Raw genomic sequence first — 20,297 nt, forward strand, 5'->3', positions numbered from 1 at the left:
CTAATGTTCTTATGTACATTTTTTTTTATATGAGAGGGGGCAAACGGGCAAGAGGCTCACGGGATGGGGAGAGGTGAGGCAACCGCCCATGGACATCCGCAACAACAGGTGTGTCAAGAAATGCGTTGCCGGCCTTTAAGGTGGGATGGTATGGTATGCTTTTTGCTTGAAGGTCCCTAAGTCGTATCTGTTCGGGAAGACCGCTGCCGGTAGTTGATTCCACAAAGTGGCTGTGCGAGGCAAGAAATTTCGAACAAAACGCGCGGTTGTGGAATGCCAGACGTCTACGTGATGCGGATGGTACTTTGCACGTAATGTCCGGTGATGGAATTCGGCCGCTGGAATCAACCCGAACAGCTCCTCTGAGCACTCCCCGTGATAAATGCGGTAGAAGATGCAGAGAGAACCCACATCTCTACGCAATGCTAGAGAATCAAGCCGATCGGAGATGACTTGATCGTCGATGATTCGAGCCGCTCTTCGTTGTATGCGGTCAAATGGAAGAAGCTGGTACTGGGGAGCACCCGCCCAGAGGTGAGAACAGTACTCCATTTGAGGCCGAATTTGCGCCTTATAAAGTTGCAGGCGGTGGCTTTTAGTGAAGTACTGTCTCGCCCTACTGAGTACACCAAGCTTTTTAGAGGCCAGTTTAGCCTTCTCTTCCAAGTGACCACGGAACTGAACGTCGCTCGATATATCGACGCCAAGTATGCCAATACAGGCTGTGGCAGTTAGAGGAGTGATCTGACATACATAACATTTATCGTCAAGAATAATTGATGTGATACAGTTAAATCGTTAGTTCTTTAAAAATTTCTCGTAGTAATTCTTTAGGACAATATGCCAGAAATAGTACCTACATCAATCTGTCCACGTGGCGTCTAATCCGTTTTGGTCTTTGATTCCCTAATTCATGACACACACTACTGACGATGTATGGACTTTCGGGTCTTTTTGTTGTATTTGTACTGCAGAGAGAGACCACAGGATTCCATGTTTGCGCTAGTCTAAAACCATCCTCCCTATAGAAATTCCTAGTATTTTTTTTTATTCCGATAGCTTCTCTTACAAGCCGTGGGATGAGTTCAACAGAAATCACCTGTGGGTTATGCAGCTCGATCCAGTTGTTGAAAATTTAATATACGTTACACAAATTAAATTGATAAACAATAATGAACGATGCGAGGCTCAAACCCGCGACCTCTCGCGTTCAAAGCGAGCGTTCTTCCACTGAGCCAACTGTTCGAGTGAGTCTTGTTCAATTCTCAGGTTGTGGCTTCATCTAAAGGATTTGAACAATATGTAATATTTTAAAGTGATAACCCTCACTTTTGGGATAAATACTAATTCCTAATATGCAAATATTGCACTCTTTTTGTCGTCTACAGAAGTTAATACTATAATATTTTGTATTTATACTTTTGTAAACACTTTTGTATTAATTTACATTTACTTTTTTGACTTACTCGTGTAAGGCAATGACTATATGACGTTTGAGTTTGTTTGTTGCATCAGTTTACATATTATATTGAATTGAAATGATTTGTAAATCGATGAAAATGAAAATCCCAATATAAAAGAGTGGAAATGAGTTTCTTGCTACTTCTTCTCATTAGCTCAACCCTTTACGAAGTAGCGGTAGATTCAATAAGAAAAATATTTTTTTGACATTCATAAGTGTCATTTCCGTCACCTACATGAATAAAGTAATATTGATCTGATTTCATTTAATAATAACATGAGAACAGTTCACATAAAGTTACTTAACTATATTTGCAAACTATCGGTACCCGCAGCTGTCGCAAGCTGAAACAAAAAGATAAGCCATTAATTATTGCTGCATTCAATAAGAAGTAATAATTTATCGACAATTGGTGTACCAACTCTACCTTTCATATTTCAATAATTGATGTTACCGATAAATATTATATTTCATAAATCTGTATCCTACATCATAATGTATTTATTTGTTACTGGAGGACCCGAGAGACTTTGTTCTATCCAAATAAAAATTAGGTCATGATGTTATGTATCTGTCAAAGCTAGGATTAATAAAAAGTTCATGCCTCGGGGATCAAATCTAAGATTTTTGTGAAACTTTTAATACATCATGTGTGTTGCATGTCACGTGACGGTCGGGCGCTGCCTATAGTTCGCAGCAGCTGACCGTGTTGTGTATAGACTCATTTGTGCCAGTGCTCCACGCTACTATGTTTGTTTTTATTATTTCCCATTATCATTACAATTTCCCAAGTATAAAATTAAGATTGATAAAGCGATTTTTCATAGCCTTAATGGAATATTATTCCAAATATTTTTAGTTAAATGTCTATAATGTGGAAAAAAGTTTAACTTTTACCATGGTTTCATAAAACCACACAATTTTTATTTATTATTAGTAGGGGATTTAGATGCACTTAAATCCTAGAATCTATTATGCCCCCTGCTTGTGCTAGCGCCCCTTCCCTCAACTTCCTATGTCTAAAAGAACAAATGAGCTGTGGAGAAATAGAGGCTACCGACTAGGATACGTGTGCCGGGAATTAAATTGTATTCTCAAGACCTACTACTTCTAAGAAGCGTAGGATCCTCAGAGGGTAGGGTACGTCCTCTGCTTTGAGTGAAGGTATTTTAAGACAGCCCAGCCTGCTACTGGCAATGGCCTCACAATCCAGAAGAATGTGTATGGGCTTCAGCGGCTTCGCAGCAGAATCTGCACAGGTTTGATTCACTGAGAGCCATTCTGGCTAGGTGCCCAATCAGCTTGCAGTGGCCTGAGAGGAACCCCGTGAGGGCTCTCAGTTGTCTCCTGTCCAAGCTTATGCAAATCTAATATAACTCTTTTTTTGCAAAACACCATAAGGTGACTTCTAGTATTTTAGTAAAATAAGTAATAATTCGCGGATAAGAAAACGATGAACAGGAATAATACTTACATCTAAACCAATTGACAATCTGTGTGTACGCTAGTGTTCTGTGAGCTCTAACCATTTGTGATGTGGTAATGCATGTTTGTAACGTTTTATGCTGAGGCAGTACTCTGTGAGTGACTTACGACTGCAAGTCGACCGGAGGGCGAGGTTTATTCTGTCCTTCAGACGCCGTTGCCATCTGTAAAAACTCTCAGATACCTCTTGTATGTGTTGTTCTAGTGTTGGGATGTTTTTCTTTATATGTAGTCGTAGGACTTGCGTAGGTACGTTTGTTACTAGTTGAAAGAGTTGAATTTCTATAGAAAATGGGCTTCAACAGGCTCAAGGCATTAAGTGCCTTAGAGAGGGCATAATTAATGTGAGGCGTGAAGGAAAGTTTCCGGTCCAAGATAAGTCCTGGGTATAAATACCAGAATTGCAGTCACAGGCTGATTTTAAGCTTCCACTTCTTAAAGTATTTGCTTACAGAATGGAGGGTTGTATTAATGTGGGATTATAGAATTGATGTTCTTACTGCTGCATAGATAAGCTGTGTCATCAGCGTACACGGCGAGGACCGTGCTAGGAGGTTTAGGGATATCAAAGGGGACTTGTGCTTCGAATAATTTATGAACTAAGGTATCATGCCAGACTTTCTCAAGGTCGAGTAGTACCATACCGGTCTGGTGTCTTATGTAAATTGATGTGTTATGTGCTCGACCACCCGCGCCAGTTGGTGTGTGGTCGTGTGTGACCTTCAGAAACGGAATTGTTCCTCAGGTTGGTTTGATTCTATGAGTGAGTAAGCTAATTAATATGTAGTTAGCGGGGGAGGTGAGGTCTTTTCCATGTTTGTGTATCGCGGTGATTATTGCTATTTTCCAGGACGAGGAAAAATAGGTGAGACGGAGGCACTCGTTAAATATATTCACTAAGGTGTCTATTGCTTTTGAAGGGAGGTGTTTTAGAAGTATGTTCTGTGTATCGTCATGCCCGGGGCATGCCGAACTGGCGTTGGTGCGGGTGGTCCATGTATTTTATAAAGGTGGTCTAGAGACCGCGACACCTAGCGTTCGGTGTCGGGGTCGCTTAGACCCATGGTGAGTCGATGTTGTCGTTCAGTGTACCTAAAGCCACGGCCTTTTCAGCGTCCAACGCGGCGCGACTTGGCAGCACGTCGCCGCGTCACCGCGATACAATCAAACTCCTGCGGCATGGCCGGGCTATCGGTTTCCTTCCTCAGCGATCGCCTTCACCGAGGGTTGCTCACCGGGGCTAGGACAGCCCCTCTTCATTTCCTGCGGCACGAAACAATCATTGTTATTAACTTATTACAACAACTGCTCAAAATATTTAAAAAGCGCGCCAGAGGGGCGCGTATATCTAATTATAAAGACAATTGCGATCGCAATAAGCTTCTCGAAAACCAGCGCACAAACACTTTTCGTCCGTTCCAGCGCAGGCAGCGAAATCTTATGACCACTAAGTAATACCTGTTTTAAGGATTAAAGATAAAAGTAAGTTACATACGGGCAACCTTATAATAATTATATTAGTACTCTATAATATAACAGAAAACCTATGATCAATTACCAATTATTGTCCCCTTCTTCCAGAAAATATCGGCAGTAGTACTTAGGTACTAACCAGTCAACGTATTGCAGCTCAAAAGATTACAATTATTCTACATCGCCATAAACTTGAGACTGAAGTAATGAGAGTGACTCCTTGCCAGAGCTAACAATGTTTATTTACGGCCAATACTTCTCGTCCAGTACAAGATGTTCTGGTGTTTCATTTATAACCCGCAGTGAGTTTTACGACCAATAAACTTGTAATCCCTCACGTACGTTTGACGATAGCACGCACTTCATGTAAGCTGCGCACGTGTGTGTATTACCTACTCTATATTATGTGAAAATTATATATCTGAACGGCGATAAGTTTTGTAAGCTCTAAGGAACTTTGAAGCAACTGCAATAAACACATATATCAATCGACCCTTCATCAACATCATGCATTCTTTAATTTACTTCAAATATTGTATTATTTCTCATAATTAAACTGTAGATTTAAAAATTATATTGAGTTTAAAAAACCTTACAAAAAAAGCATCATAAAAACAAGGTAAGTTTTTTCTTTTGGGTGGTGGCTACGATTCCAGGAGTTCGTCACTCGACGAATAACCAGAAACATTTTCAGATATATTTAAAGTATTAATATTGTACGGCCAATTCCATATCAAATTAATTCGCAGTTGAAGAAAAGTCTTTCACCCCCGTCATATTTTTCTTATGATGAATTTAGAGGATGATTGAGTTTTGCAAAACCACAGATTGATGACACGAACGAGTAAAAAAAGAAGGGACTCCACGCCGTGATATTAACAAGTGAAGCACCAGTAAGCTTGTGTGTGTGCAGTTACGGGGGATAACACAAATTTTGCCCCGTCATTAGTCATAGTATTATATAGCCACATTACTTTTAACTTCGATTTTTTGATTTCTAATAGATTGTTTGCTTTAAAAAAAAGTATTACTGGCATAGTATGAGTGAATAAATAAATTACATAAAATACAGTTACACCTTGAAAGTAAGGATTGCGGGTTTGATCCTGTGCACATGTTTTGTTTGCAGTATCTTTGTATTAACTGATATAGGATATGACGAACTAACATTTCTAATATTTAAGAATACCTACACAAAATTCATTCTTAAATTTTTTATTTTGCAACTGAGGTGAAGTAGATTTTTAGAGAACAAAAAACTATTTGCTTTATTTATGGTTGCTAAGGTAAAAAAAAGTCTTAATTTCTGTTCTCGGTACAGCGTTATTTGCGTAGAAAGAAAAAAATACAATTCATACTTCTATGTCCGTGACAAATCTACCCTCAATCGTTCATTTCGTGTCTTCTAAGTCGCTACGTCTCTGCACAACGCCAAGTGATGGAAGTTTTGGAGCCCCGACAATTCGAGCAGCTCTGTGTTGCACGCGATTTAGTGGTAAGAAGTTAGAAGATAGTGGGGTGCACCAGATCAAAGATGAGAATGATACTCCTTACGTGGCAGGAACCGCGCCTTATAAAGCTCTCAAATATGGGCCGGCTTGAAATAGTGTTCCACACTAATTTAAGAAATGTTGGGAAATACTAAAATAATTATTTATTTACTTAGAATACTGTTAAATGGATTACCCAATTTTTCGGGTAAAGTCCCTGTTTATTTAACGGTCACATTGGATGTTACTATGACGCATCGAAATAATTTGTATTATGGAAAGAAAAGAAAATAATGTGATAATTAAATAACTATTCTATCTGTGAAAGGTAATCACGGCAGCATTTTAAATGCGACGTAAACTGATCCGTGACAGTGATCATTAGTAATTATTACCTATCGTTGGCATGAAATACTCTCCAAATTAGTTGGATAACGATGTCATACATTTCAATCGTTCACGAAAATTTTCTATGGTTCCGAACTTCGTCGGTGTGTCCGAAAACAAAATAGAGTAGGTTCTCTAACAAAACTTCGTTTAAATGTAGTTCGTTTAGGAAGTTTTGTTTCGAAGAAAGAGAGTAGACCATCTGGAGTCCGGATTCCAGCCTACATAATAAAGAGGATGTAAATACTACGTAGGTAATGAGAGGGGGGACTGCTTAAGAAAAATTAAAATTTAGTTTAGTATGAAACATGCAGTGATTTGACATAATATTATTATGTTTGAAATAGGAAGTAGTAACTACTTATTACAGTATGGCGATTGGCGACGAAGTATAATCCGGCTTAGTTTGAAAGCGAACAGTTGCATAAAACGTAGTGTAGTAATTTCTGCTCTCCCGTTTTTTACTAAATTATAATCGTCATCTGTCAATCTATCAATGACTGCACATTTCATACAATAGAGTGAATTGCTTTTTACTCAGAGGGTTTCTCTAGCTGCTATCTACGGTATCGCGTAGGTATTCTACGTAGCGCAATTATTTTTTGACCAATATTATGGGTGTGTTCCGATATGCACTGCGAACACTGCACAGTGCTATCATTGTAGAAATATTCGTTCCGTTATGGACTGCCAGTATACTGCCGCAGTACCCTAGGGAAATATATGACACCATAAATCGCCGCCATATTCTACTGTGAGCACTGGCGTTTTCGAGGTAAGTCAAAACCACTCGAGTGCCTAACGTTTTATAAACAATGCCCACAGTTTACCAAAATATTCTTAATTTGACAGTACTCCAACAAAGTTTTTTTTAATGAACTAGAAAACATTCATACACTCATTTGAATGCTGCGCCAAAAAATGCGGCTGACAGTATACGTGAATGCGATCCGTTTTAAATGGTAACCAGTATAACTATAAAGGAACGGCTTCACAGTATACCAAATTGGCGTCACACTAATAAGAGATAAGACGTTTATTAGGTAATATGAATAGGGATGTCAAACGTCAGTTGTCACCGAATCGAAAGCATTTTAATTTTAAATTGTTTTCATAGTATTTATTGTTTTGTTTTGATTTTCGAAAATAGAATATTGTTATATTACACCTATTCTAACGTAACCACCCAGTAATATTAAAAGTGTCAGTTAACTTAGCGATTTTATTAGTTTTATATTATTATTACAAGGGAACGAAAACTTTTAAAAAGTTAAGTTAAAATTACTTTTAAAGTTAAAATGATAAGTGAAGATCAAATATCAGAAGTTATTCAAATAATTGCCACAAATCTAAGAATTAAAGAGTGGTCGTATGAGAAACAATCATTTAAAAACATTGCACAAAACTATTTCGGCGTTCTTATTCCAGTTTCATTGTTCAATTTATCTAATGAAGATAATGTTAAACTTGAACTTGTTTTGAAACTAGCCCCAACCAATGAACAATACCGTGTTAGTGGGGCTGTTACAACGATGTTTCAAAAAGAAATATTTGTTTATACAACTATAATGCCAACCTACCGCAAATTTCAAAATGATATAAAACACTTACAGTTTCTAATACCAGAGTGCTATCATGTATGTAAAGAATATTGTAAAGAAGTAATTGTTATGCAGAATATGTGTGCTGATGGTTTTATGCCATTTGTTGAGAGCTTAGTACTAGATTACAACCACATACTTTTATCTCTCAAATGTTTAGCACAGTTCCATGCCATGTCCTTTATTCTAAAAGAAACTGAACATAGACTTTACAAAGATATAGAGGAAATATGTGTTCCATTGTCAAGGCAAACTAATAAAAGATTTATGGATATACTTAAGGATAGATTAATGAAAGCTATAAATAACTTTTCAAAGAGCCAGTATGTACAATTGTTTAATTATTTATTTGAAAACTGTGAGCAACTGGTAGAAGATACATTTAAAAATGTGAATGGCTTATGCCTTTGTCATGGAGATGTCTGGAAGGAGAATTTTCTGTATAAATATCTAAAGGTAATGTGTGCACGGGGCTTATCAATTATGTATATTTTGGAATTAATCATATGCAAAGCTGACATAGTCTCCAGTCTGACTGACAAACTATTTTGCCTCTCACTAAACTCTGTGAAAAAAAGTACTTTTTAAAAGAAAATACTTATACTACAAAATTTGTCTTCTTCTACACCAAGTCTGTAATGAAATAATAAATTCATCATTTGAAGTTGTTGGACATGTAAATATATATTATATGGTTACCAGTGGGAGGCTCCTTTGCGCAGGATGCCGGCTAGATTATTGGTACCACAATGCCACCTATTTCTGCCGTGAAGCAGTAATGTGTAACCTTTACTGTGTTAAGGTCTAAAGGGTGCCGTAGCAAGTGAAATTACTGGTCAAATGAGACTTAACATTATATGTCTCAAGGTGACAAGCACAATTGTAGTGCCACTAAGAATTTTTGGGCTTTTCAATAGTCCTGAGCGGCACTGCATTGTAATGGGCAGGGCGTATCAATTACCATCAGCGGAACATCTTGCTTGTCTTGTCCCGTATTTTCATAAAAAAAATCCAAACATATAACTATTGCAAAGGTTAGCAGCACACCCATGATTCAATTAGTGTTGCAAGATTCTATTCTATTCTTACTATGGCTTCTGTGGAAGGTATACCACAAGTTTGCCAATGTCACATTAAGGTAGACCACCAAGCTTAGAGTATTCTAATGGTAGTGATCGGTGTTTAAGATTAAACAAGTTTTATTTTCTTATACCTGAAACAAATATACATGCTGTTAAGACTATTAAGGACATACACAAATATAATTACTTAAATTATTTAATATAAGTACTTATCAGATGACCCCAACTGTTTGCTTGTTCGTCTATTCCTATTTTGATGCTGTATAAGATACATAAAATATTCTTATATGTGTGTTAATATTCCACTGGTATTGTATTATCAGCAGATTTTGTTACATGTTTAACATATTCACTGCCAACAAAATAATTAAAAATAATAGCTGGGAATCTACTTAAGGCGATTCTTGATTACATTTTTTTCATACATATGAATGTTTGAAAATATGGATAAATGTATTGGTACTCGTTTTCGTAAGTGGACTACATTGCCAGAGTTGCCTCACAAAGCAACATTGAGTCGTCTCAAACACCTGCAATTTACTGACTACTACAAGATGAACGGGATGCTTGCTTGGATCCGAGTGGAAGACACCGCTACTATAATAGGCCTGTTCTACTCAGATCCGAGAAGTGAGCAGTGAATATGTTAATTTTTTAAGTAAATTGCACATTATAAAAGTAGTAAAAGTTATTATTACCTTAGATATTAATTCATATGTCTATATAGCATCTTGCTACTGCAGCCAATGAAAACAGGACAGGATTATTACTTTAGTGTGTGACAAGCTATGTCTGACACTCGCGATTTGTATGTCACTTTGTGTTAGTGTGTGTGTATTGCTCAAAATAGAGGTTAACTGTCCAGCTCAATTTTTTTCGACATTTTCACAGTCTGTGAATGCGACATGTAAATGATCTATAGGTTATATATCTAATATTATCAAGTTATATATTAAATAGGTGAAACATACCTAAACTTACTACATAGATAGATTCAGCTAAATTAAAGTCAAGTTTCTAGCCAAAAATGTACATTTTACTATACATAGTAAATGAAATTTTATTAAAAGGCATAAAAAGCATTTATTTTCTAAAAATTGATTCCTTTAGAATTCTTTTTGATGTCATTTCTAATATACTAGATACTACTTCCACTTCGGAAACAAATGCCGCTCTGAGAGAGAAGAAGCGGAGCAAGAAACTCTCCCAGTTTTTTTTTTGCGCTCTCTTTAATGAAATATACAATATTGTACTGTCATTGCCATTGCTATTAAATAATCATAATCTATTCCCAGGCTGTCAGATCACTTAGATATTCAGCTATGGAGTAGTAGGATTTATGACGGAACCATTTTTTAATCAAACAAAATATTAAACATATAACTGAATACACAAATAAAATTTGAAAATCAAAATTTTATGAACAATGCGGGACTCGAACCAACAATCTCTGGAGTTCCGTACCAGTGCTCTAACCAACTGAGCTAACCGTTCGAGTGACGTATAGCCATAAAATCTTTTATGCGTTGTTCAACTCTCAGATTGTGGTTTCATTAACAGGCATGGAGCGCCAGATATCGTGGGTTCGAGTCCCGCATCGTTCATAAAATTTTGTTTTTCAAATTTTATTTATGTATTAATCCTAGAAGTGACGGTTATCACTTTTAAAAACATAACAAATTATATAATTAAATATTAATAAAACAATTACAGGATGAACCTATATCAGCATGCTTAATAGATTATCAAACAGTGAGATTGTCAAGTCCAGCATATGATGTACTATATTTAATTGTTTCAAGTACCACATCAGAATTAAGACACAGATACTATCCACAGCTATTGAATATATACTACGAAACATTTGAAGAAATACTTAATGAAGCACAGTTGAATGTTGGAACGCTGTATTCCAGGGCAATGTTTAATGAGGATTTAAGTAGTGTGGCACCAGCTTGCCTCATAATTGCTAATACAGCAATTTGGTTATCAAGTGGGCTACAAGAAGAAGGACATGTTCGTAGCAAAGTCCAATTGAATACTGATTTTGAAAAAAAAATGGCAGCGGAGCATTATGAAGATAGATTAACAAGAATTATAGAAGATCTAAAGAGCTATGAGTATTTAAATTTTAGTTGTTAAATGAAAGTTTTATAATAATTATAAGTAACTAACCCTTCAGATGTTGTTCTGTACATAATAAAATACAATTTTATGAATTTGTCAACAATATTTCATTACATCACAAATTATTTCGTAAAATATGCTCCCTGTTGTTATAATGAAATTGTTTCACAGCTGAACTGTCAAACCCCACATGTCAATAAATTTTCTCATAGAAAATATGTCCATTAATACAAATATTTGAAGTAAAAATAATTATGGGTCCAAATCGAACTAAAAACTATCCTATCTCTCAATTTGGACTAAACTGCACTACATAAAGTAATTACCATTTAAATCTGTTCATTAGTTTAGGAGTTCACTGGAAACAATCATCAGGACACTAACAGGATTTATAAATAACTAACTGACCCGACAGACGTTGTTCTGTAGATAATAAAAAAATACTGTTTTATAGGTTTTTGCCAATAATATTTCAAAACATCAAGAATTATTTCGTAAAAAATGCTCCCTGTTATAATGAAATTGTTTCACAGCGGAACTGTCAAACCGTGCGTCACTAAATTCTCTCATAGAAAATATGTCCATACAAAACAAATATTGAAAATAAAAATAATTATGGGTCCCAAATCGAAATAAAAACTATCCTATCTCTCAAGTTGGACCAAACTGCACTCAATGAAGTAATCCTCAGTAAAATCCGTTCATTAGTTTAGGAGTCCATCGCGGACAATCAACGTGTCACGTAATTTATATATATTAAGATAAGAGACTAACTAATTAAATTTTATTACCGAAAAAAATATTTAAATTTTAACGTAATTAAAGGACATTATATACCTTTCTATCTAGTATTTTCTTTGATTAACACGAGTATTACACATTTAAATAAAATACTTCTTAATGGATTAAAATACGAGTGCTTTTACATTTAGGGTTGAAAACGTGACCTGAAAAGGTCACGAAACGGCGGGTTAAATAAAATAAGTAATGAAAATTTTTACCTACGTAAAAATAATACACACGTGTCCTCCTTCAAAGTATTTTAATTTAAACTTTATACTTAACTTCTGTTATAAATACAATGCATTTATTTTATATGACGTAATTTAATCTTAACAAAACTTCTATTATGTTTTTATAAAAATAAAATAAAAATATTACAATGTGTCTAAAGAGAAGCAAAATTTCATAAACATTATGGGTGTCTAGAAAGGGGCTGCAAGGATATTAACTGTCTGGCAATGAATGACGTGATTTTTAATAATATTCTGAAGGTAATAACAGAAAATCACACTTTATTATTTGAAGAATTAGATCGATATTTTCCACACATTTAGTACCGTTTATTACCCAAACTTCATAATGATTCATGTGGGGGCACTTTGGCGCTCCCGCCAAGTCGAGCAAAACCAAGCGACACGGCTGTACCATCCTTTCCTCGAAGCATTTCAGGCCATTTTCGACCACATATAACTTCGTTCTGGGTAAAATTACAGGCCTGAATTTAAGTTTAAGAAACCAAGCAGGCGTTGGATAAACACGTTATATTTCAAATTTAATTCAATTTGAACCATTACTTCATGAATTATAAGTATTCAAAGTTTCTTACTGAGTGACTGACTGATCGATCATCAAACTTCTGGCAGACATAGAAGCTTCAAATTTTTAATAAAATTAGCGTTAAGTGTATAAATCAAAGAAAAACAAATAAGTAAGTATATTTTGCAATAATTTTAGTCCAGTTTTTTATATACTGCATAATAACTTGGAATATTTCTATTATATTACAAAGGTATCTGTGGTCTAAGAGCCGGTGGACCCCACACCTACCTTATTTTATAAAAGCTGAAAGTTTGTCAGCGCATGCTCACAACACAGGTAAGAACGATGGACCATTATGGAGTTTGGGTTACAGTGGCTTTGGCAGTTAAACGATACTAAAGGTGTGTAAAATACCGATTTAGATACATCAAATAATAAAGTCGATTTTTCGGTATTACCTTCAGAATATTATTAAAAATCACGTTATTCATTGCTAGACACTTTACATCGTGGCAACTCCTTGCCAGACACCCTTAATGTTAATGAAATCACAATTTTACTTACCTACGTCATAGTACAAACGCTGATTTTTATATATAATACTTAGGTAATAAGTAAAGGAAGCATCATCTTCCTCATTAGCCTCTAGTTCTTATCTGTGGTGGGAGCATGCGCTGACAAACTTTCAGCTTTTATAAAATAACGTAGGTCTGGGGTCCACGGGCTCTTGCTCTATTGATGTTTGTGTTGCAAGCTTATGTGGCAATTTCGAGAGTTACAAAGTCTGGGCGGCTTACATCTAATTATTGTCGACTTTAGAAGTTTTCACAGAAATTTTTAATTTGTGAATACCATAGACTAAAAAGCATTTAACGTCCAGATTTGTCAAAAATTGTAACATCAAAACCTCCGAGAAAAACTTATAGAGACAGGGAGTGGGCTATGAGAAAAAATGTTGCTAAAGTTCAAGAAGTAGTATCGGAAAAGAAAAGGAGGAAGATTACCTACAAAAATAAGAAAAGCTCATAAGACAGAGAGTGGGATTTAAGAGAATCCTGTTGTTTGTATTCAAGAAGGTACCGGAAAGGAAAAAAGTTGGATTATGTACGAAAAGAAATGCCAAAGCTCGATATATAACATCTATATACTTATAAAATCAAATATTTTTAATATTGATATGATGAGTATAGAATGGATATGTTGTTTGTTGAGCTAGCTGACTCGGTAGAAGAACTGAGTTGAAAGACTTAGTTTTTAGTAGTTTTTTTACAAGTTATGTTTTTGATGACCCATTCTTATCTGTATCGGGAGCATGCGCTGACAATGTGAATATTGTGGGAGCGAAGGCTATTGGGTTGGCGCTAAATTAAACTACTAAAGTTTTTTTAGAACATGACTGTGCTAACTTATCTAACAATTGTAGACATCATAAATATTGCTGTATTAACGTGCTATCACACGCCTCATAAGCGAAGCGTTGGAGTAAGTGCTCTACTCTTGACATGTCTAAAAAAAGCGGCCACGTGCGAGTCGGACTCGCCCCTGAAGGGTTCCAGCAGCAAGCAGCAAGTAACATACTATGAAAGTTCTTGTAGTTCGTTGTACCGCTGATTATGACTTATTAAAAAACTACTTACTAGATCTCGTTCAAACCAATTTTCGGTGGAAGTTTGCATAGTAATGTACCTACATCATTTATTTTTTTTCGTTTATGATTTTCTTATTTTAGAAGTTACGGAGGGGGGGGGGGGCACACAGATTTTACCACTCTGGAATCGGTGTCTCTCGCGCAAACTATTCAGTTTAGAAAAAGTAATATTAGAAGCCTCAATATTATTTTTAACGACCTATCCATAGATATACGTACTATGGGTTTGACGATAAAAAATTTGAGTTTCAGTTCTAAGTATGGGGAACCCCCAAAATTTATTGTTTTTTTTTCAATTAATATCACTGCGGTTTTCTCAATTAATACGACCGTTCAATTCACTATCGTTTAATAATTATTTCTAAAAGTCTTTATTTGTAACTAACTCTAAAAGACATCGATTACACTCGTTACGATATATTTGACTAACTTCTCAATTATTATGGCACCATACTTAGATTAAGGATTGGTCTCCGCTGCTTTCCAACTAGATACCGCACTATTACAACTATTAGATGCCTGTGTGCGTGGCATCTTGTCACTCAATGGCTTCTTTTAAATTTTGTAACTTACGATTTGTATTATTTTACATTGAAATTAATAAAATACCAAATACTGATGATATTATGTGATCATAGTGTCTTTCTTATTTGTTGTAGTATTATTGTTACAAAGTTTTACTACGCAACCCGGCCTTTTAGTTTCGATAATTTGAACAGAACACGTAGCACGTCAACGTCACACATTGTTCGAGACTGGCTTGAGTTCGCCCACTTGGGCGTAGTATTAGTTGCCGCACTGCAAAAACGCCTGCGGTATCTAGTTTGAGCGCAGCGAAGACCAATCCACAATCAAAGGCAGCATAGAAGACTAAATGATTTATTCTTCGTTTTTATTTTCTATAATATGAATAGTGTAGACTGTCATTTACATCACTCAATTTTTTCCCTCACATTAGAATATTGTGGAAAATGAGAGTATGTGGCGTGCTATTTTTGGATTTTCCATACTTTTTTATTTACTAGCATTGTTATAAACAAACTGAGAGGCACTTTTGATATTCGTGTTTTAACGTACTCGTGAAAGCTAATGAGTTAGGTCACGTTCGTGTACTCCGATAAGCTTAATTTAATGCTTACGTGCCTGATTTATTGCGGTGCGATATACCTCTTTGTAATTGCAAATTAAGATGTATTAAAACTTTTGAGAATTAGTTGGTCAACCCGTATTTAATTAATTATGTTCATCTTTTGATAATATTTTAGTAAGTATTTACCTCAAGGAATAATATATGGGACTGTAATAAGGTTTCCTATAGGGTCGCTGGTTTTTGGCTCGTTTGAAGAATATATTTATGTAAGCACTTGCAATCAACTAAGAATCATGAGGAATGAATTAAAATGCACTCCACTAACTATTTAGCAGTGGGAGGCTCCTATGCACAGGATGCTGGCTAGATTATGGGTACCACAACGGCGCCTATTTCTGCCGTGAAGCAGTAATGTGTAAACATTACTGTGTTACGGTCTGAAGGGCGCCGTAGCTAGTGAAATTACTGGGCAAATGAGACTTAACATCCTATGTCTCAAGGTGACGAGCGCAGTTGTAGTGCCGCTCAGAATTTTTGGGGTTTTCAAGAATCCTGAGCGGCACTGCATTGTAATAGGGAGGGTGTATCAATTACCATTGCTCGTCTCGTTCCTTATTTTCATAAAAAAAAACCTTTGAACACTCCCACGCCATTCAGGTGGCGGCGACGTAGTAGCTCCAACGGTCCTGACTCTGGTATTCCAAGGTGAACGTCACACTTGCGATCGCAAACTTGGAAAGTTTGTATGAATGATAACGTAAAGACACTAGCATTGAACGTCAACACTGGTGGGGAGTCACGAAGCTTGTGGTAGACTTGATGATCACAGAGTATCACTCGGGGTAAACACGGCTTACATATTATGTTGCGTCAGCGACTACGCTCGAGCAAAGCTTAACAGCCTCTGTCCGCTGCGCTGGACATCCCAAGCGGGGTTTGTGTCATCGGATAGCGGAGCACGTACAACTACCCTCATAATCTTATATATAAAATTCTTGTGTCACAATGTTAGTTACCTTACTCCTCCGAAGCGGCTTTACTGATTTTTACCAAATTTTTTAATGCATATTCAGTAGGTCTGAGAATCGGCTACTATCTATTTTTCATCCCCCTAAACGTTAGGGGTGGTGGTCCACCCCTAAATTTTTTTGAACGAAATTTTTTATGGTACAGCATACAAACAACCCTTAATTTTCAACCCTCTACGATCAACCCCTATTTTTGTATCGCGATTTTTATATTATTCTGTTCCATCCACAAATCCGCTAAAGGGTTGCAAGATGGCAATGTATCAGCACTTACAATAATTGTAGTACGATAAATTTGGTAGGTCTGAGAATCGGTTGCATCTACTTTTTACACCCCAAAATATTTTTTTTTTTACTTTATGTAGACACACATTTTACACATTTGCTGGGTCAGCTAGTTCCTAATAAAATTAGCAAGTACCGTACAGTAAGTATCTGAATATTACGTCGAATATTATATATATTGAGAAAATATATCATTACGAAATTTTCTTATCCGTATTTCGAAAAGTATGGAAATAGGACAGTGCTCACTTGATTGGGACTCGTCTCGGTATGGGGGTACCACAAGGGTCTATTCTTGGACCCTTCCTCTTCCTAATTTATATAAATGATCGGTACCTAACCTTGTAGAAAAAAAACACAAGGTGGTATTGTTTGCGGATGACACTTCACTTATATTCAAAGTGAAACGAAGCCAAGTTTTATATGACGAAGTAAACAATGCTCTATCTGACATCGTGTACTGGTATAGCGCCAATAACTTATTGTTAAATAGTCATAAAACCAAATATATTAAATTCACCGCGCCAAATATCAAAAATGTAGATGCGAATATTTTATTTAATGGAGAGGTGGTAAAACCAGTGGAATCTGCTGTATTTCTTGGCATAACTCTTGATTCCAAATTGCAGTGGGGCCCCCATATTGAAGGATTGGCGAATAGGCTTAGTTCTCCAGCATAGGCGGTTAAGAAAATTAGACGGTTAACTGACATAGATACGGCGAGATTAGTATACTTTAGTTATTTTCATAGTATTATGTCCTATGGTATATAGTTATGGGGCAGTGCGGTCGATATTAATACTATCTTTGTGCTGCAGAAGAGGGCTATTCGCGCGATTTATAACCATGGTCCTAAAGAATCATTAAGAGAAAAATTTAAAGAAATAAACATTTTGACTGTTGCTTCTCAATACATTTAGTACAGTTCCGTACCAGTGCTCTAACCAACTGAGCTAACCGTTCGAGTGACGTATCGTCATAAAATCTTTTATGCGTTGTTCAACTCTCAGATTGTGGTTTCATTAACAGGCATGGAGCGCCAGATATCGTGGGTTCGAGTCCCGCATCGTTCATAAAATTTTGTTTTTCAAATTTTATTTATGTATTAATCCTAGAAGTGAGGGTTATCACTTTTAAAAACATAACAAATTATATAATTAAATATTAATAAAACAATTACAGGATGAACCTATATCAGTATGCTTAATAGATTATCAAACAGTGAGATTGTCAAGTGCAGCATATGATGTACTATATTTAATTGTTTCAAGTACCACATCAGAATTAAGACACAGATACTATCCACAGCTATTGAATATATACTACGAAACATTTGAAGAAATACTTAATGAAGCACAGTTGAATGTTGGAACGCTGTATTCCAGGGAAATGTTTAATGAGGATTTAAGTAGTGTGGCACCAGCTTGCCTCATAATTGCTAATACAGCAATTTGGTTATCAAGTGGGCTACAAGAAGAAGGACATGTTCGTAGCAAAGTCCAATTGAATACTGATTTTGAAAAAAAAATGGCAGCGGAGCATTATGAAGATAGATTAACAAGAATTATAGAAGATCTAAAAAGCTATGAGTATTTAAATTTTAGTTGTTAAATGAAAGTTTTATAATAATTATAAGTAACTGACCCTTCAGATGTTGTTCTGTACATAATAAAATACAATTTTATGAATTCGTCAACAATATTTCATTACATCACAAATTATTTCGTAAAATATGCTCCCTGTTGTTATAATGAAATTGTTTCACAGCTGAACTGTCAAACCCCACATGTCAATAAATTTTCTCATAGAAAATATGTCCATTTTTTTATTTTTTATAATATAATATTGACACACTTTTACACAAATTATCTGGCCCCAAACTAGGCATAGCCTGTACTATGGGTACAAGACAACGATATATTTAATACAATATACTTACTTAAACATACATAAATACATATAAACATCCATGACTCGGACACAAAAATCCATATTCATAATATAAATGATTGCACCTACCGGGATTCGAACCCGGGTCCTGTAGCTTAGTAGTCAGGGTCACTAACCATTCGGCTACATCGGTCGTCATTAATACAAATATTTGAAGTAAAAATAATTATGGGTCCAAATTGAAATAAAAACTATCCTATCTCTCAAGTTGGACTAAACTGCACTCCATAAAGTAATTACCATTTAAATCTGTTCATTAGTTTAGGAGTTCACGGGAAACAATCATCAGGACACTAACAGGATTTATAAATAACTAACTGACCCGACAGACGTTGTTCTGTAGATAATAAAAAAATACTGTTTTATAGGTTTTTGCCAATAATACTTCAAAACATCAAGAATTATTTGGTAAAAAATGCTCCCTGTTGTTATAATGAAATTGTTTCACAGCGGAACTGTCAAACCGTGCGTCACTAAATTCTCTAATAGAAAATATGTCCATACAAAACAAATATTGAAAATAAAAATAATTATGGGTCCCAAATCGAAATAAAAACTATCCTATCTCTCAAGTTGGACCAAACTGCACTCAATGAAGTAATCCTCAGTAAAATCCGTTCATTAGTTTAGGAGTCCATCGCGGACAATCAACGTGTCACGTAATTTATATATATTAAGATAAGAGACTAACTAATTAAATTTTATTACCGAAAAAAATATTTAAATTTTAACGTAATTAAAGGACATTATATACCTTTCTATCTAGTATTTTCTTTGATTAACACGAGTATTACACATTTAAATAAAATACTTCTTAATGGATTAAAATACGAGTGCTTTTACATTTAGGGTTGAAAACGTGACCTGAAAAGGTCACGAAACGGCGCGTTAAATAAAATAAATAATGAAAATTTTTACCTACGTAAAAATACACAATTACACGTGTCCTCCTTCAAAGTATTTTAATTTAAACTTTATACTTAACTTCTGTTATAAATACAATGCATTTATTTTATATGACGTAATTTAATCTTAACAAAACTTCTATTATGTTTTTATAAAAATAAAATAAAAATATTACAATGTGTCTAAAGAGAAGCAAAATTTCATAAACATTATGGGTGTCTAGAAAGGGGCTGCAAGGATATTAACTGTCTGGCAATGAATGACGTGATTTTTAATAATATTCTGAAGGTAATAACAGAAAATCACACTTTATTATTTGAAGAATTAGATCGATATTTTCCACACATTTAGTACCGTTTATTACCCAAACTTCATAATGATTCATGTGGGGGCACTTTGGCGCTCCCGCCAAGTCGAGCAAAACCAAGCGACACGGCTGTACCATCCTTTCCTCGAAGCATTTCAGGCCATTTTCGACCACATATAACTTCGTTCTGGGTAAAATTACAGGCCTGAATTTAAGTTTAAGAAACCAAGCAGGCGTTGGATAAACACGTTATATTTCAAATTTAATTCAATTTGAACCATTACTTCATGAATTATAAGTATTCAAAGTTTCTAATTTTGTCACTCACTGAGTGACTGACTGACCGATCATCAAACTTCTGGCAGACATAGAAGCTTCAAATTTTTAATAAAATTAGCGTTAAGTGTATAAATCAAAGAAAAACAAATAAGTAA

The 20,297-nt window shown here is 35.4% G+C and overlaps 1 protein-coding gene, 1 long non-coding RNA gene and 1 other non-coding gene across 6 annotated transcripts; 1 reads left to right on the forward strand and 2 right to left on the reverse strand.

The window, feature by feature from the left end:
• Positions 1 to 1,173: 1,173 nt before the first annotated feature.
• Positions 1,174 to 1,245, reverse strand: Trnas-uga (transfer RNA serine (anticodon UGA)). The gene has a single exon. It is a non-coding gene; the product is annotated as a tRNA-Ser (tRNA).
• Positions 1,246 to 1,742: 497 nt separating this feature from the next.
• On the reverse strand, positions 1,743 to 9,760 carry LOC126970550 (uncharacterized). Its single transcript, XR_007730660.1, has 3 exons — positions 9,679 to 9,760; positions 4,040 to 4,210; positions 1,743 to 1,806 (listed from the first exon to the last, which is right to left on the reverse strand). It is a non-coding gene; the product is annotated as an uncharacterized LOC126970550 (long non-coding RNA).
• Positions 6,982 to 18,399, forward strand: LOC126970524 (uncharacterized). 4 transcript variants are annotated; one of them, XR_007730656.1, is made up of 2 exons: positions 6,982 to 7,072; positions 10,694 to 10,842. XR_007730656.1 is itself a non-coding variant. In XM_050816488.1 (2 exons), exons 1-2 carry the CDS (start codon positions 7,596 to 7,598, stop codon positions 18,309 to 18,311), a joined length of 1,062 nt encoding a protein of 353 aa, XP_050672445.1. In that variant the 5' UTR covers positions 7,347 to 7,595; the 3' UTR covers positions 18,312 to 18,399. The 4 variants fall into 4 exon arrangements, 3 of the variants coding, with proteins under 3 accessions (XP_050672445.1, XP_050672444.1, XP_050672443.1); XM_050816488.1 differs by lacking the exons at positions 6,982 to 7,072; positions 10,694 to 10,842 and adding exons at positions 7,347 to 8,354; positions 18,009 to 18,399; XM_050816487.1 differs by lacking the exon at positions 6,982 to 7,072 and adding an exon at positions 7,350 to 8,354 and having other exon boundaries at positions 10,820 to 11,325.
• Positions 18,400 to 20,297: the final 1,898 nt, after the last annotated feature.

The sequence above is a fragment of the Leptidea sinapis genome, chromosome 21 (genome assembly GCF_905404315.1).
Source record: "Leptidea sinapis chromosome 21, ilLepSina1.1, whole genome shotgun sequence".
NCBI classification, from domain to species: domain Eukaryota; kingdom Metazoa; phylum Arthropoda; class Insecta; order Lepidoptera; family Pieridae; genus Leptidea; species Leptidea sinapis.

Excerpts from the sequence above, each read along its gene's own strand:
- LOC126970524 (XM_050816486.1), top strand. The coding sequence starts at position 7,596 with ATGATAAGTGAAGATCAAATATCAGAAGTTATTCAAATAATTGCCACA. Across the intron at positions 8,355-10,693 it reads TTCTGTATAAATATCTAAAG|GATGAACCTATATCAGCATG; the intron begins GTAATGTGTGCA and ends AAACAATTACAG.